Genomic DNA, 18640 nt, shown 5'->3' on the forward strand with positions numbered 1-18640 from the left:
TCTTAGAGGCACACCATGGGGCAACAGAGGCTGGTGTTAGTTTGCACAACCAGCCTCTGTGCCCCACTAGCATAAGTAAATCCCACCTCGGGTTCTCTTTAAGGTGCTGAGAGCAGGTAAGCCTGAGCACAGCTCGGGCTAGCCAAAACCGCTGCGCGCTTTGTTTTCTTGGGGAAGTGGACCCAAACTTTTGCACAGGGTAGAAGGGAAACAGAGAACTGCGCCCTGTGTGGATATATATATCCTCCTCATTTGTCTCTAATCACAATGTGTAATTGGATCTCTGCCCTGTGTCACCTGACTGCCATGGCAGAAAAGCTCATTTGAAAGCACAGGATGTTAACAATATAGCCATTTGGTTCCCATCTGCTTCTGAGTTAAGTGCTTCTGCCTTACTGTTACCGATTTTTGCCTGGATTTTGACTACTCTCTGCCTGCACCGATGTCTGCCTGGATTTTGACCAGGGCTGTGGAGTCGGTACAAAAATCATCTGACTCCAACTCCTCAGTTTATGAAACTACCAACTCCGACTTCCCAAAATGACTCAGACTCCATATTCTAATACTTACCAGGGCTGTGGATTTGGTACAACAATCATCTGACTCCCGACTCAGTTTACGAAATCACCAACTCCGACTGGGGGGCACCCAAAATTGTTCCGATTCCTACTCCAACTCCACAGCCCTGATTTTGACTACTCTCTGCCAGCTACCTGCACAGACCTCTGCCTGGATTTTAGACTACTTTCTGCCTGCCACCTTCACTGACCTCTGCCTGGATTTTAGACTCATAATTCCAGACAGAAATGCACTGCCAGGGAGGTGAACTGATGCACTCTGATATGTTGGATAGCCCACAGAACCGCATGTCAAGAATGAGCAACAGTAATCATTTTCAAGCACAGATATTAGGACCCAACAATTTGATGGGGAAAGCCAAGAGTCTAAACAATATGTTCGCTTGTAAAGTATTTAGGAAGCAAGTGCTCATTTACATAGTCAGACCATGACTGGTCACGTGGCAGCAAGCCTAACAAGGCTACATGACCAGACAAACAACCTAATAAGTTTACTTTGATTCATTTGAAGGATTTATTCAATAAGCAGATGTGTCAACTTAAGTATAGTTTTGCAAGTCGTCACATAATAGATGCAGTCGTCACTTACTTGAAGCTTCCAACAGATCTGGGTGATGGGCATATGGAATAAGAGGTGCTGGCAGGTCAGCGAAAAATGCCTTCAGAGCACCAGCCACTGCATTCACATTAACATCCATTGATGCCAAGCTCAAATTGTTATCTGAAACACAAAAATGCCCTATTACAGCATAGAAAACTCCAACACCGTGATAGTTCTGGGAAAAAAAGCATACTGCTCTATACGTATATACAGAAAAGTCATTTCACTGAGGACATCTGACAAACCTAGGAAACTAAAATCAAAATCCTCAACAACTGAAAAAAACCCTTTGCGATGACCTTAAAGATAGAAAGTGGATAATGTGGGGTGATCACAGGTATACATATATTATATAGCCCCCCTCTCCCTTCCCCCATGTGTTTTTTTTATCCCCCCCCAATATGTTACCTTGTTCTATTTTTTAAATTACAATATATTCAAAGCTGTTTTTTAGCTTGGTTTCCCTTTACCTTGTACTATCTTCATTAATCTGTATTATCCTTACTTCCTGTGAACTAAAAGTCTGAAGCTGGGCATGCCAGCACAGTGACTAACACAAGGTCCCTCCATCTCTTCTGCATAAAACAGAATATGAGGGAAGTGGGCAGTACGCAAAAAAGAAAAACATTTCAATCGATTTTCAAACTCCAAATTTTCACTGCCCTGGTCCCTCATCAGTCACGACATGCTTTCTATGATCATGCTGAGAAATGTAGTCTGTCTTCTACTAATACAGGGTTGGAGTTTGATCAATTTTCGGGTACTTAGAGGGGTGCCCTGGAGGGGTGTATTGTGAGTGATGAGTAAATGAACTAGGGGAGGGAGCGGACAGAAAAATAAAAAATTACCAGGATTGGATGGAATATGGAGATTGTAATCTTTATTTCTCTGAGAAATAAAGATTACAATCCCCATGGACTGAAATAGAAAAAAAATCGCTCAGGACAGAAACCGATGGCATACATTTGTTGAGGCCCTTTGTTCCAGTGGAAGACACAGGATTAAGTACATAAGTAATCTTTATTTCTGCCAATACTTTGTCTTCAGTAGTTGAGTCCTATTACTCAACATGCATATTTATTCAGAACATCTGATCTCCTTACTCAATCTGGCTCAGTAACTTCAGAAAGTACGTGTCTGGCATATCTTAAATAGGTATAAAAATGAAGATTTCTTTAAAGGGACCCTGAGCCTGGAGGACGCTGAGGGACTTCACTGACTATGAAGGGCTGGAGAAAGACCCTCATAGTCAGCAATGTACCTCTGCGTCCTATGGGTTCCCTCCGTTCTGCCCCTTGGTGACTTCACCCTCTGCATGCCCTGCTTAACCACCACTGTAAGCATACTGCGCATGCGTGTTCTTAAAACGTATGAACCGCATGTGCGAAGAACACTTATGGCGACGGGCACACGACAGACAGCCGTGCGGAAGGGCCACGCATGTGCAGTTGCGTGTGCCTTCTGGCTGAAGTCTAATGGATTCGTCAGGGCAGAACGGAGGGAGCACTGAGGACGCCAGAGCGACGTCACAGACTACGAGGCGCTGGAGGAACCCCCGGGTAAGTTCATTTGCCAATTTTAGGGTCCTGTGCAGGGTCCCTTTAAGGGTAACCTGTGTTTATGTATTTTTTTTTTTTAAATCATATATTGAGGTTTTATTGCTGAGGTATGCAACAACAACCACCAATGTGACACTCCAGCCCCGCGATCCCGTCGAGATCTGCTCCCGTTAGCGTACGCAGGAAGTACGGGTGCAGACGGACATCAAGCCCCTTCTTAAAAAAACCTTCCATGGATCCAGATGCAATGAGCAGCTACAGACCTGTCTCCAACCTCCCCTTCTTAGGTAAAGTTATTGAAAAGGCTGTCTATTTGCAACTTGAAACCAGGCTGTCAGTGAACAACATCTTGGACCCTCTACAATCTGGCTTTAAGAAACACCACAGCTGTGAAACAGCCCTCATCCAAGTCTGCAACGATCTGCTCATGGCAAGGGACAGAGGGGAATGCTCCATCCTAATCCTATTGGATTTCTCAGCGGCTTTTGATACAGTTGAACATGAAATCCTGCTTAACAGACTGCAGGAGTACTGTGGCATCAGTGGATCAGTCCTCCAGTGGTTCAGATCATTCCTGACTGACAGAACACAGAGAGTTTCCCTAGGACCTATAATGTCCAAACCTGCACCTCTACAAATCGGAGTGCCACAAGGATCAATCCTATCCCCTGTGCTGTTTGCAATCTACATGTTGCCACTTGGTACACTTATCCAACGACATGGGCTGATGTACCACTGCTACGCCGATGACACACAGCCATACCTGTCCTTCAAACTTGGTGGAACAGACCCTACTCCAAAAATAAACTATTGCTTAGGGCTCTTTGACACTTGCCGCGATTTTGTGCGTTAACGCAAACAGCTAACGTTTGCGTTAACCAAGGTGAAATTAAAGTCCATAGACTTAAATTTTACCTTTCACATCCGACGCTGCGTTTCAATGCGTTGCGGTTCCGACGCAACCGGGCGCAGTTTTTCGTCCAACGCACCCGCGAGCCGGCATTTTCGTCGGGTTTAATTACCAGCTACCGCTGCTGATTGCGTCGCACTGCAGATACCAGAAAACACGCCGCAAGCAGAAAACGCGTGCAGGAGAACGGCCAGTGCTCGCCATCAAAACAGCTCTATCCTAAAGCAACACCAATCAGGATTGGGAATTCAGACAAACAGCTCCAACCTTGTGCGCAGCCTTGGTGTACTAATTGATGGGGAATTGAGTTTCAGAAACCAAATTTCATCTGTAGTTAAAGCGGAATATAACCCTGCATTTCAACTTTGCTCTAAAACATTATTTACAGCATATTATATGCAACCAGCATTTTTTTTTTTTACTAGACCAGCATTGGAAGGGTTACACACAGAGGTTTAAAGTTCCGTGGAGAGATATGCAGAAGTTCAGATAGATACATTTAACTAAATAGAATGTAACAAGTGAGAAATGTTACACACTCTTTGGCTGTCCTCCAGCTCCTGCACAGTCAGAGAGAGAGTCACATTCCACACTTAGATACATTTAATTAAACAAAATGTATCTATGTAAGCTTCGGATGCGTCTGCAGTTCTCTGCAGGAACTGCTGTGTGTAACCCTTCCAATGCTGGTCTAGTAAAAAAAAAAAATGCTGGTTGCATATAATACAATTACAATTGTGGCGGTTGGGTAAAAATTACTCAGTGATGGATAATGTAATGGGTGTGTTATGGTCAATCAATTTCCCTTCCCCTAATCCCTAATGTACTGCTACACTGAGTTACCTCAGATATGACCAGTGACTTGTCCATGAGTTTGTAGGCTGTGTTGAGCGCATCATTGGTGTGGCTGTTTTACCTCTTTTATCTCCTCATTTCTGTTGCAGTTAGAAACATCGCATATTATGGCCTTCAAATTGAGTGATGAGATGCAGTTAGAGATACAGGAGGCTTTTAGGGATTTAGGGGTTGGTAGTGAGACCCAAGTCCCCGGTACCTCTGCTCAATCAGAATTAACTAGTAAAGAATTGAAATCCACGTTTAGAGGGTATCGGAATGTAATGAATAAATTTTTGCAGAGAAAATGGAATGTCTCTTCCCTTGAGGGCTATATTGGAGCGGGAATAGTACCCCCAGGTCTGCGTGAGAAGACTATCCCAGCCCCACATCTACATAATGATAGATTTCTGCCTAAGTGGGAGGAGAGCTGCATTGGGCGTGGTATTGGGGTTATGCAGATGATTGTTGAGGAGGAGAGGATCCAGTTGGAGGAGTTGAGCTTAGAGATTGAGGAGAAGAGACTGGTCCTAGACCAGAAAAAAGATGCCGCCATGTTTGATAAGTTTAATGATCAGGTTAAAAAGGAAGTTAAGAAATATAATGCATACCTAAGAAGGACAAAACAGAAAAAGTTTGAGCAAGACAGACTAGATTGGTTGACTAAAGAAAAATTCCCTCTGACTGCCAAGTTGAGTCGGAAGCGACGTAGAAAAGGGAAAAATCCACCACATCGTCCGGGAGAAACCTCGGGATCAGAGGCCGATTTCTCAGATGGAGAGGAATTGGGTAGATCAGTAACTTTTTTAGAGACCCCGGTACAGCCAAAGGGTATCCTGAAAAATGTGGAGTTGAAAGAGCATCCCCCGACCAAGGAGGCAGGGCAAGGGTCTCCTGCAAGTCAAAGGGTGGTAGATGGCGGAGGGACGGGGACAAAGTTGGGAGAGGAGGTCAAGAAAGTTGCAAAACAGGCGGAGAGTCAGCCCAAAATGGAGTTGAGGAGTGGAAAGATCGCAAGTGTGGAGGTGTTGTCGAGTCAAAATCAGTAATTAATCTGTCCAGTGTTGTCCCCACCAGTGACCACCTCTCGCTATTGGAAAAGGGGTTGTCCTTCTCACCCACTGGTAAAGCTGATGAATTTACTATCTTTAAGGATGTATCAATGTTCCTTAGAAGGGTTCAGCTCAGACTGGAATTTGAGGGTTCCAATGTTGATCAGTGTGAGAGGAGTTCCTCACCTGGTCAAGTTGGTGGAATAGATGATGACTGGTTGTCTGTGGTAGAATCTCCAGAACACGTAAAATTACGTCCAAAATCTAAATATATGCCCTCTTTGGTTACAAACCGACATCTGAGCATTTTCTTGGAACTCTTCGAGCAAAAAATTCAGGCTTTTAGGTGGGATGCTCCGGGTGGGCGGGACAATCTCACTCCGGGTGAGAGGTGGGCACTGGATGACTTGAAAAATCATGAAGATCTGATAATCAAGCCTAGTGATAAAGGGGGCAACACAGTCTTGATGGACAGATGTATGTATACTAAAGAGATCTATAGGCAACTTGGCGACACATCGACATATACTAGGATAGAATGTGACCCCTTCTGGCATGTTGCTGATGAGCTGAACTATCGGTTGCTCCTGGGTTTGAGGCATGGCATCCTTAATGCTGAAGAATACAGTTACATGAAGGTCGAGGAATTCACTAGGCCAACTATGTATATTCTCCCAAAGATACATAAGGGTGCCATGCCTCCGCCGGGTCGCCCGATTGCGTCAGCAGTAGCAGGACCTTGTGAGGCAGTGGGAAGATATTTGGATCAGAAATTACAGCCCTTGGTAAGGAGGTTGCCCTCTTACGTAAGGGACTCGATGGAAGTTCTGAACAGGTTGGATGGCTTCACAATGGATGACAATTGCATTTTGGCATCAATAGATGTCGAAGGGCTCTATACATCAATTCCCCATACCATAGGACTGGAAGCCCTCGAATATGTGCTGTTTGAGACTTTCCCCGTACACGATACACATAACTCCTACATTGTAGACCTTATGTCCTTTGTATTACATAACAACTTTTTTGTGTTTGAAGGAAGGTACTACCATCAGCTGAGGGGGACAAGCATGGGGGCGGCGTGTGCTCCGGCGTATGCGTGTCTCCATCTAGGAGTGTGGGAGGAACAGGACGTGTATCGAAACGATCTGTTTCGTGGGGGCGTGGCCTTGTGGCTGCGGTACATTGATGATGTGCTCGTCGTGTGGAGGGGGTCTGCGGAGGGATTCAAGGAATTTGTATCGGCTTCAAATTGCAATAGACGCAATATACGCCTCACGTTCTCGGTGGATCCGGAAAGGATTACTTTTCTGGACCTTGAGATAGTGAGGGTGAACAATAAGTTGACAACTAGGACATTCTGGAAGCCCACTGCGGGCAATTAACTCCTCCACGTGGCGAGCCATCATCCGGGGTCTGTGATCGGTAGGATCCCCACGGGACAGTTCCTAAGAATTCGTCGGAACTGCTCTGATATTGAGCAGTTCAGACGTGAGGCTAGGGAAATGTACAAGCGTTTCCGTGAAAGAGGTTACTCACACAGAGCACTGCGCCGGAGCTTCAATCGAGCACTTCGCACCGAACGTGAATCATTGCTCCGCCCCCGTGCTCGTCCCGCAGCTGATGGTATGAGCAAAGGTTGCACTAGAATAGTAACCCAATTTAACACACACTGGGATGAACTGAATAAAGCCTTGAAGGACTGTTGGAGAGTATTGCAGCTGGACTCTCGGATTAGGGAAATAGTGGGGCCTAGACCATTGGTAACGGCCCGTCGTGCCAGGAATCTACGAGATGTCCTGGTTCATTCGGAACTATCCAAAAAGGAGGGAGGGACTTGGCTTGACCGTATACCCCCTCCGTCTGGTATGTTTTGATGTGGATCATGCAAGGCCTGCCCCTTTGTCCTGAGAGCTAACAGTTTCTTCTCCCAAGATCACTCAATGGAATATAAACTAAAGGCGTTTTTTAATTGTAACTCGACGTGGATTGTTTATTTGATTATATGCCCGTGCAACAAATACTACGTAGGCATGACGACACGCGCATTTAAAACAAGACTATTGGAGCATCTTGGAAATATTGCTAGTGGGGAAAGAAAATCCCCCATTGCAGAACATTTCCAAGATGTACATAATGGCTCTATTGTCGGTATCCGTGCTATGTGCATCGATACCTTGGAGGCTTCTATGCGCACGGAGAGAACGGAAGCAATGTTGTTGCGACGGGAGGCGATGTGGATGTACCGACTAAGGTCGAGGCATCCACAGGGCCTAAATGTGGATTTTTCCCTTAGAAGTTTCCTCTGAGACATCGGGGTGGCGAGAGATACTCTTATCACTTTGGGCTACAATCTAGTGAATGGTGGGCTTGGGTGATTATGGGGTGCCAGAGGGGATCCCCCTTGTATGTGAAAATGTTCTGAGTGGTCATATACCTAATAATGTCGAGTGATCTATTCTGCCTTTCTATTTACTATGACCTATTGGGGAATGGTAGAGGATAACGGTATAATATTCATCCTTTACACACATCGTGGAGGGGTATCTGAATGGCATGGATTGGGATGGATGGTTCTCTTCTCTTATTCTTCTCTGAAGGAAGGAGGGGGAAGATTTTCTTGTCTTCACTCTCTGTATCCATATTCCTCCCTTTCCCTCCTCTCCTTCCCCTCCTTCCTTTGCCTATTGCCTCCTCTCTTCCTCGGCTTTTTCCTATTTATGAGAGAATCACTGTGTAGTGAGACCCATATTTTTTGAATGGCAGAAAAATGTGCAAAGAATTGCGACGGAACTTTAGAACAAATGTATGTTCTTGGTAGGATGAGTTTAGCGGCCGCACCTGGATGATCAGTGCAGTAGAGGAGGAGCCAAGGGATCCCTGTTTAAAGGATTGGCCCCCAGACGATAAGCCACGCCCTGAGGAAGACCGGAAGCGCCGGTCGAAACTAGTAGGCGGCTTGTGCTGCGGCTGCACCGCCGGCCTGGCGCACCACCGAGCACCCTTTATGCTCTGGCGGGCTCAAGTGTCGTGCTGACGGCCTTACCAGGAAGGAAAGTTTGGCTGGAACCACAAGGCCCCACCAAGTCAAGACGGAACTCGAGTAGTTTATAGTAGTGCAGAGGCGGAAAGTGACCGCAGCGCACGGAAAAGTGTTGGTGTAAGGAGCATTGGCGGAATTTCACAGCCTCTGTCCTGGAGGGCATGTAGGCTCGGATAAGAGGCCTGCCGGTGGGTGGAGAACATATGCGCGTGTGCAGGGGCCCCTGCAGAGAGGTACCGGAATCCTGAACTTCAATTTTAAGCTGCCAGAGGTGTGAGTATAGGCTAGCCCTTCAAGACTGTATCCTTGTCCTGCGGACTGCTCTGCTTTGCTGTGCTTCCGCTTGCTTTGCTACGCCAATAGGGAGAACTGTATTCATCAATTCTTGGATCTGTGGACTGCAGCTTTTTGGAATTCTTTTGGAGACTCTTTTTTACAGTCTCTGTGGGCCCGTGTGCATGTGGTATGCTTGGTGGTGTGTCTGGCTGGTGGTGCGATGCAGCTATTGTTTAACAGCGCTGTTTTTTAAACTTGTTGTGCTTCAACACAGCTTTTATGCCTTGGCTAAGTCACTAAGTAACCAATAAAAGCCCTCACATTTTTTCACGTCAATCCTGTCACGTTTAATTGTCTGATTACAATTGTGGCGGTTGGGTAAAAATTACTCAGTGATGGATAATGTAATGGGTGTGTTATGGTCAATCAATTTCCCTTCCCCTAATCTCTAATGTACTGGTTGCATATAATATACTGTAAATAATGTTTTAGAGCAAAGTTGAAATGCAGGGTTATATTCCGCTTTAAATCTTCCTACTTTCATCTGAAGAACATTGCAAAGATTAAACATCTGATTCCCCCAGAGGATCTTCCAACCCTAATTCACGCCTTCATCACATCACGGCTGGACTACTGCAATGCCCTTTATGCTGGCCTCCCCAAAAAGGACCTGCGTTGACCTGCAATCTCTGTTTTCTATTAAAAGGGAGGAAAAATGGTCTACTTTTGTAATGGCATCAATAAATCTCTGCAATATAGAAATAAGAAATGATTGCTACATTAGATAGTCAATCAAAATGAGTAAAATAAAACCGCTCATCTTAAACTGAGCCAAGCTTGGTTGCATCTCTGGTAAAATTCGCCAGCTTATTACTCATGATGGCTGCTTCTAACAAGTCAAGCAATAGCAGAGAGGCATTCCACATTCAAATCAGTCTTAAAGTGTACAAGAGCTGAATCTATTACAAAAGTTTTATACATACCTGGGGCTTCCTCCAGCCCCATCCGCTCGGATTGCTCCCACGCCACTGTCCTCCGCTGCCCGCAGCTTAGGGAACCGGGTCCCGTGACTTAAGTCATTCGGGGCCAGCTACGCAGGAGAAGTGCGCCCTCTACATATTTACCCAGCAGCGCACTTCACTTACGTCAGACTGGCTCCGACTGATGGAAGTGACAGGACCCGGTACCGAAGCTGCGGGCAACGAAGGATGGCAGCGTGGGAGCGATCTGTGCGGATGGGGCTGGAGGAAGCCCCAGGTATGTATAAAACCTTAATAGATTCAGCTCTGAGCCCCTTTAATGCTGGGCATACACGGAGTCTCCTTCTCCTTATCAATCGAGCCACTGATGGCTCGATTGATAATATCCGACAGGTCCGATGACCTGCCGGTTAGATTCCCCGCTCAATCCCCGCCGGCGGACAATAGCGGGGAATAGAGCGGCTGATAAGGAGCGCCGTTGGAGACGAGCGGTATTCGATCCGCGCGGACGAGCGGGGGTCAATCCGGCGGCTAATCGGCCACCGGATCAACCCGTGTATGCCCAGCAAAAGACACAGATTGCTTCCCACCCCAAAGTCAACATTTATATCTTTCTCATGGAATAGTCAAAGTGACAAGTCAGAAAGCCCATTTCATTTGCAATAGACCCTACTCCAGGAAAACATACCGTATATACTCGCATACAAGCCGAATTTTTGACCCCCAAAAAGGGGGCCAAAAGTTCGGGGTTCGGCTTGTATGCGAGTCATGGTGGTCCGCGGGTCCCCCCCTCCGCTGGTCCGCGGGTCCCCCGCTCCCCCCATGGCCGCCGCCACTGCTATTACCTGTCCGCATCTTCTATTTCAGTCTCCGTGCTTGTAAACATTCAGAGCAGCGCGCCCGGCGCTGCTACTGTGACGAGGCAGGAGGCAGGAAAGAGTGCGGCTTCCTGTTACTATGGGAACCGCTCTTTCCTGGCTCGCCGCTTGTCACAGTAGCAGCGCCGGGCGCGCTGCTCTGAATGTTTACGGAGACTGAAATAGAAGATGCAGCCAGGTAATAGCGGCGGCGGCCATGGGGAGCGGGGACTGTACTGGCTAAACTGGGGCACTTAACTAGCTTTACTGAGCGCTATACTAGCTATACTGAGCGCTATACTGAGCACTATACTAGCTAAACTGGGGCACTATACTAGCTAAACTGGGGCACTATACTAGCTATACTGAGCACTATACTAGCTAAACTGGGACACTATACTAGCTATACTGAGCACTATACTAGCTAAACTGGGGCACTATACTAGCTATACTGAGCACTATACTAGCTAAACTGGGACACTATACTAGCTATACTGAGCACTATACTAGCTAAACTGGGGCACTATACTAGCTATACTGAGCACTATACTAGCTAAACTGGGACACTATACTAGCTATACTGAGCACTATACTAGCTAAACTGGGGCACTATACTAGCTATACTGAGCACTATACTAGCTAAACTGGGGTACTATACTAGCTATACTGAGCACTATACTAGCTAAACTGGGGCACTATACTAGCTATACTGAGCACTATACTAGCTAAACTGGGGCACTATACTAGCTATACTGAGCACTATACTAGCTAAACTGGGGCTCTATCCTAGCTATACTGAGCACTATACTAGCTAAACTGGGGCACTATACTAGCTATACTGAGCACTATACTAGCTAAACTGGGGCACTATACTAGCTATACTGAGCACTATACTAGCTATACGTGGGCACTATACTAGCTATACTGAGCACTATACTAGCTATACTGGGGCACTATACTAGCTATACTGGGGCACTATACTAGCTATACTGAGCACTATACTAGCTAAACTGGGGCACTATACTAGCTATACTGAGCACTATACTAGCTATACTGGGGCACTATACTAGCTATACTGAGCACTATACTAGCTATACTGAGCACTATACTAGCTATACTGAGCACTATACTAGCTATACTGAGCACTATACTAGCTATACTGAGCACTATACTAGCTATACTGAGCACTATACTAGCTATACTGGGCACTATACTAGCTATAGTGGGGCACTACCTACCCATACTGGACACTTTACTAGCTATACTGGGACACACTCGGGGAATAAGGCGGCCAGCATTTCCTACCCCCGGCTTATATGGGGGTCAATCATTTTCCCCTGGTTTTTCAGGGAAAAGTTGGGGGGTTGGCTTATATGCGGGTCGGCTTATATGCGAGTATATACGGTACATAAACAGAACTGCCCTCCTGTCACACCAATCCATTGTCATAAATATGAAAGTTCAGCCAATCTGGTTTCATTAAAAGCTTGTTGAATGTGGCCATAATTTACGATTGCGGTTTATGAAACAAAAGAAGTTCATGGTTATTAGAATACAAGTTGACAAGCCTGGGTACGGTAGGCACTTCGCGGTGTCAAAATGATACATTCATACCGAGACATTGTATAATTCAGTGTTATTGAAGTCACTTTAACACTACTGTTTTTCTATAGGTAAGAATCTACAATTACTTTTGACTAACATAAACATGACTACTCAACCTTCCTGGCGGTAACCCCGAACGTAGTTCGGGGTAAGCCACGCAGGTGGTTTTCTCAGGCCCTGCTGGGCCGATTTGCGTAATTTTTTTTTTTGCTGGACGCAGCTAGCACTTTGCTAGCTGCGCCAGCACACCGATCGCCGCCGCCCCGCGCTCGATCGCCGCTATCCACGCCGCCGTAGAGCCCCCCCCCAGACCCCTGTGCTGCCTGGCCTGGCCATCGGGACTCCCTTAGACGTCACGATGTCATCCCGCCCCGTCGCCATGGCGACGGGGGAAGCCCTCCAGGAAATCCTGATCCTGATTCCTGATCGCCTATCGTCGGGGGCGATCGGAGGGGCTGGGGGGATGCCGCTGAGCAGCGGCTATCATGTAGCGAGCCCTAGGCTCGCTACATGATTTAAAAAAAAAAAAAAAAAAAAAAAAAAAAAAGCAAAAAAAAGGCAGCACTGCCCCCCTGGCGGTTTTTAATATACCGCCAGGGAGGTTAATTCACTTGTATATCAATTTGAAAACCATGAAATGGCTTATATAGCTATCAACTAGATAAAGAGGATCGATAGCAGGCTGGCACTACAGTGTTGGTCCTAAGGCTGAGCTAGTGTAGCATGGTGGTACAGTCAGTGTTCCTTCACTTAAATATTTCCAGCCAATGCGAAGTGTGCTCTGGTAGGCAGTATTCAATTGCGTGGTAGATAGGCAGAAAGTAGAGAAACCGTCACTGCTTCTTAGCCTCATTTATTCAAATATGTAGAAAAATTAGAAAAATGTTGCAAACATGCATACAAATGTTAAGAGACCTACCCTTTCAGGGAAGGGGACGTTGATTGGTGGTTGCTGAGCGGTGGGTGTAGGGTGCACGCAATCATGCGCTTCTACAGAGGCTGCCTTTGTATGCTTTTATGCATGTTTGCAAGATTTTTCTAATTTTTCTACGTTTTTGAATAACAGAGTAACCAAGCAGCACAGGGTGACCCAAACTACTAGGAATGTATAGGGGGAAAAAAGAGGGACAAATCCCACTCCTACTAAAAAAAGCAGGAGGGCTTTTTGGTCTCTTTAATCCCCCTATACATTCCTAGTAGTTTGGGTCACCCTGAGCTGCTTAGTTACTCTGTTGTACTGGTCCAAGCCCTATCTCGTACAGCCTTATCAATCCCTGCCATGTACTGATTAGGACCAAAAGTCCAAAACAGGCTGTCTACATGTGGGTTTGATATGGCTGTGTAAAATTTAAAGTGAACCAAGCACCTTTTTTATCACTCAGGACATTTCTATAGCACATGAAAAATGCATGCCGACAATCTGTTTCATTATTAAAATAAACTTTCATTTTACCTTGTATTTTACATTCAAAGTACTTTTATTAGCCTGTTTCAGCAGGCCTGCCCGACCGTCCCCATCCGCAGAGCTTTCAGGAACCTAATTGTTTTATTGAGCCGATTACCAAGAGGTAAACAATGCCTTTTCATCAACAAAGGGGGTGAGTAATTAGGACTGTTTCTTCAAAGACATTGTGTGTGTCAATGTGTCAAGATAGCATCTCTGTCTTCTGTAAATAAGGAATGTGAGAAGGGGAGGGGGGAACAAGGCAGCTTCTATGCCAGGAGAGATTCCAGTGAAAGAGAATGTGCTTAGTTCCCTTTAAAGCTATAGGCTTGCTATACACCAGCGGTTCTGAATGCTTGCTTGGCTTACCAAGGGCGAAAAGGGATAATTTGCATATTCAGTAGTAGTGCATTCTGGGTAACCACAAATGTTCTCTTGTAGCTGAATTATTGCAGATGTCCTTCTGTTTTAAGAAGGCAAATACACCAAGTATTTGAATAAATGACCCTAAGAAGCAGTGCCGGTTTCTCTACTTTCTGCCTATCTACCACACGCTTATATATCTATTCCGGGCCAAAAGATAAAAAACAGACTGGCAATTAATTTAAGGGGGGGGGGGGGGTGAGGATGTCAGCCTTCATATTATCACTACAGGTAAATCCACGTCCCACATGTAAAAAAAAAAAAAACACACAAAGGAAAGTGTGTTTTTTTTCCCATAACATGCAAAATGTACTGACCTTGGTCAAACTGTTTCTGAATATTGTCTTGGTCTGTCTTGTAGCCACTTACACGATACAGTCCTTCTGTACCCAGACCTAAAATTACATGAAAAAGGAAAAAAAAAATGTTACAGTTCTGATATTTTAAGTACAAGCATTTGGCACTGCAGGTTCAGGAGACAATAATACATATAAAGAAACATATCGTAGCTGTAAAGCAGGCCTAGACATGTCTTAGGTAAGTAAATCCTCCTTATTGATGAAGTTTCCTGGCTCATAGCACCATGGGTGGCTCAGTGGCTGGTTAAGACTACCACTATGTAGGGGTTCAAAAGCAAAGAAAGAAACATGGCACTCAGAGGGAGGGGATGTGGCAAATCTCACCATATAAATCACTCCTTGGTTCTGAGTTACCTCAGAATTGAAAAGACATACTCATGGAACAGCAACATGTAGTAATCCAATGGACCAAGTAAAAACCAGGGTTCAGGCACTGGTCCAAAGTCAGGCTTTATTACAGGGGTGGAGACAGCGCCTGTCTGTTTCTTCTCCTTGCACCCAGAAGCCTTTCAGCGCACCACTCTGCCCATCATGCTGTGAAGTCTTATGCGATATGTACAGATTCCACACCTGCAATAAAGCCCGACTTTGGACCATATAGGGTCTCTGCAGAACTATGGAACATATCCAAATATTTCAGTAAAGCTATGTAAACTCGAAAAAAAAGCACTTTGCAAAAAAGGAACTTCATGCAAACAACTCAAATGATCAACAAGATTTGGGGAAAAATTGCAGCTTGTTAAAATGTAGGGCCTTGCTCATGGTGCTGTAGAGTCCCTTATATAGCAATATTAAGTCACTGAATAAACGATTAAGAGTAGTAAAGAGATACAAGAAGGAGAAAGTTTGTGAAGCGTTTTCTAGTTTAAAGGGAACCTGAAGTGAGAGGGATATGGAGCCTGACATTATTATTTAATTTTAAACAATATAAGTTGCCTGGCAGTCTTGCTGTTCCTCTGCTTCTAATACCTTTAGCCATAGACCCTGAACAAGCATGCCAAATCACATTTTTAACAAAAATCTGACAAGATAAGCTTTCTGCTTGACACTACGGATACCAGAATGATCAGAAGGACAGCCAAGAAACTGGCACTGCTTAAAAGGAAATCAATATGGAACCTGAGGTTAGAGCAGCCTTTCTCAACCTTTTTTGACCCGAGGAACCCTTCGGAAAATGTTCAAATCTCGGGGAACCCCTGACGCGTGCGTGCGTGTGTCACACACACACACTTCCCTATATTAAAATTAAACCCTTGTTCTCTCTATATTATGGCACCTGTGCCCTCTTTATTAGTGTGGTACGCTACGTCCCCCTTAACAGGCTTGGCCCCCTTTATCCCACTTGTTAACTCCCATGTGCCCTTATTAACAAGTGTGGCTCCCATTTATGTAGCTGCTTGGTCCCCCCTGTTTGTTTGGCTGCGATGTCTCCCTTGTTGTGGGACTGCTTTGTCCCCCCTTTCTGTGGCTGCTTTGTCTGTTTGTGTGCTGATTTGTCCCCCATTGCTGTGGCTGCTTTGCCTCCCATTGCTGTGGCTGCTTTGTCTGTTTGTGTGCCGATTTGTCCCCCATTGCTGTGGCTGCTTTGCCTCCCATTGCTGTGGCTGCTTTGTCTGTTTGTGTGCTGATTTGTCCCCCATTGCTGTGGCTGCTTTGTCTGTTTGTGTGCTGATTTGTCCCCCATTGCTGTGGCTGCTTTGTCTGTTTGTGTGCTGATTTGTCCCCCATTGCTGTGGCTGCTTTGTCTGTTTGTGTGCTGATGTGTCCCCCATTGCTGTGGCTGCTTTGTCCCCCGTTTCTGTGGCTGCTTTCTCCCCCGTTTCTGTGGCTGTTTTGTTCCCCCTCTCTGTGGCTACTTTGTCCCCCGTTTGTGTGCTGCTTTGTCCCCTTTAATGTGGCTGCTTTGCAGTTTGTGTGCTGCTTAGTTCATTGGTGTCAGTGCAGGAAAAACCTCCCCCCATACTTACCATCTGACATCCTTTCCTCCTCCTTGAAGCTGGGATTCTTCTTGAACTCCCGCGCGTGCCGGAACTAAAGAGCTGGCTTCGGGTGATGCGGCTTCTTTACAGATCCATCCGCCACATCACTCGCACCAGCATGAAGGAATCCTTCTGCTGCTGTAGACAGAAGCAGGACTATATTGTCCCGCGGAAGTGTCAAATTAACACGGAACCCCTGAAGGAACCCCGGTTGAGAATAGCTGGGTTAGAGTGATCTGGAGGCTGCTATATTTATTTCCTTTTAAAGAGGCTCTGAAGTCTCCAAAAAATGAGATTTTACTTTAAAAACCCTATTAACATTATTGCCCCTCTTAAAACACCCTAAATCACCCTAAACTCTGAGGTACATCGCAGGCTCCTTCCGCATAGAGGCAGAGCATTTGGCAGAGCGCTTTGCACGTCAATCAGTTCGGATCGCCGCCTCTCCCTGCCCCTCTCAGTCTTCCTTCACTGAGAGGGGCAGGGGAGTGGCGGAGATCAGCGCTGATTGATGCGCATAGAGGCGGCAGCAAAATCCATGACCAAGAAAGTCGTGGATTTTGCCGGGGTGAGTTAGGGTTGATTTAGGGTGTTTTCAGCCGTGGGGATGTGGCGATTTAAGAGGGGCAATAATGTTAATGAGGTTTTTAAAGTAAAACAGTGCAAGTTGCTTGGTGGTCCCCCTTGTCCGGTGCCTCTAAAATCTTTAGCCATATGTTCTGAACAAGTATATGCAGATCAGGGGCTCTGATTCCAGTCTGACTGGCTTAGCCATATGCTTGTTTCAGGTCTGCAACTCTTACATTACTGATGGCAGAAGATCAACAGGACTGCCAGGCAACTTATTGTTTAAAATGAAATAAAGATGACAGCCTTCCCATTCCTCTCGCCGGGGGTAGACTTCAACCTCCTTGGCGGTAGTCCCGAGTCAAGCTCAGGATGGAAATCCACAGCTCAGAGCAGCAATCACGTGCCCGGTTGAGTTATATGCAGGAGCATCCCTGGAAATCATCATAACGCCAGGGAGGTTAAAAAAGAAAATGTGGCAATAAATAGCTTCTGGCATGTTTGTACAGACTTCTGCTGCTGTTTGTAAATCATTCTGTTATCAACTACAACTACCTCCAGGTCAGAGGTCGGCGACACTTCCTAGTGGCAGCAAATAACAGTATGATTTATGAACATCAGGAGGTTATCAGAGGACAACTGACTTATACAAACCTGCCAGAAGCTATATATTGCCTTATTTTCTCAATTAATATTCACCTCAGTATTCCCGAAGCAGGTTATTTTGGGCGGGCGGCGCTGAGCGCCGTCATAGCAGCAATGTTATGCTGCGCACCCCGCATCGCGGTAATTCGAGGCTCCGGCAGTGGCCAGACCCCAAATTACATCTCCCTCCGAGGGGGGATTGTTTTTAACACCACCAAGGAGTTTAGCGCCAGCAGAGAGAGCCATCATTTTTCTCTCCGAACACCGAACTGAGCAGCACAGAGACGCCATGCACTAAGTATTCCTTTAAAGTTAGAAGAGGAAAAAAAAAAAAAAAGGTTCAAAACTTTATATTCAAGTAAAAGTGATCACCAAGAAATGTTTTGGATAGCATAGAACTGTTATCTGCCATGTCTTCATGTCCTAGGTGAATTTTCCTCATCAGCCCTGACGTGGATAAATCTCTATAGCAAGGATGAAGAGGTTCAGTGACACTCCAACCCCTTTTTCCACACTACCTGAAACTAAAATTAAATAACTTTCCTTGCATTGGGCTGGAAAGTTCTGGCTGGCATTACACCTTTCCACCATGTACGATAGAACATGCTCTACTGCGCAATAAAGAAAATCTGTCAAATCTGTGTGATTTTTTGTATGCACTATACACATATTTGAATCGCTAGAAAAGGCTCCATCTTGAAATAGCTACGGATTTTATTCGTGGAGGAAAAAATGTAACAGACTTGTTTAGAAAATCTCTTCAGGCAAGTCAAAACAAGCATGCACAAGCTCTGTGGGTTGGCATTCCAGAATTAGATGTGACTGCAAACTGAAGAATCAATGTTATTGCAGGCAAAGCAATGAAAAAGCAATACTGTTTTGATTCCCATGGTGGCGCTCACTGTGCAGAAATATCAGCAGAAAACTG

The 18640-nt window shown here is 45.6% G+C and overlaps 1 protein-coding gene across 1 annotated transcript in view; it reads right to left on the bottom strand.

The window, feature by feature from the left end:
* The window catches only part of ARHGAP5 (Rho GTPase activating protein 5), a 162832-nt gene that overhangs the window by 7716 nt on the left and 136476 nt on the right, over positions 1-18640 (bottom strand). Inside the window, exons 4-5 of the mRNA XM_068253457.1 lie at positions 14480-14557; positions 1168-1299 (exon numbers count right to left, since the gene is read on the bottom strand). Coding sequence (XP_068109558.1) covers positions 1168-1299; positions 14480-14557 — 210 coding nt within the window. The remainder of the gene's footprint in view (positions 1-1167; positions 1300-14479; positions 14558-18640) is intronic.

Source organism: Hyperolius riggenbachi, chromosome 9, assembly GCF_040937935.1.
Source record: "Hyperolius riggenbachi isolate aHypRig1 chromosome 9, aHypRig1.pri, whole genome shotgun sequence".
Lineage (NCBI taxonomy): Eukaryota > Metazoa > Chordata > Amphibia > Anura > Hyperoliidae > Hyperolius > Hyperolius riggenbachi.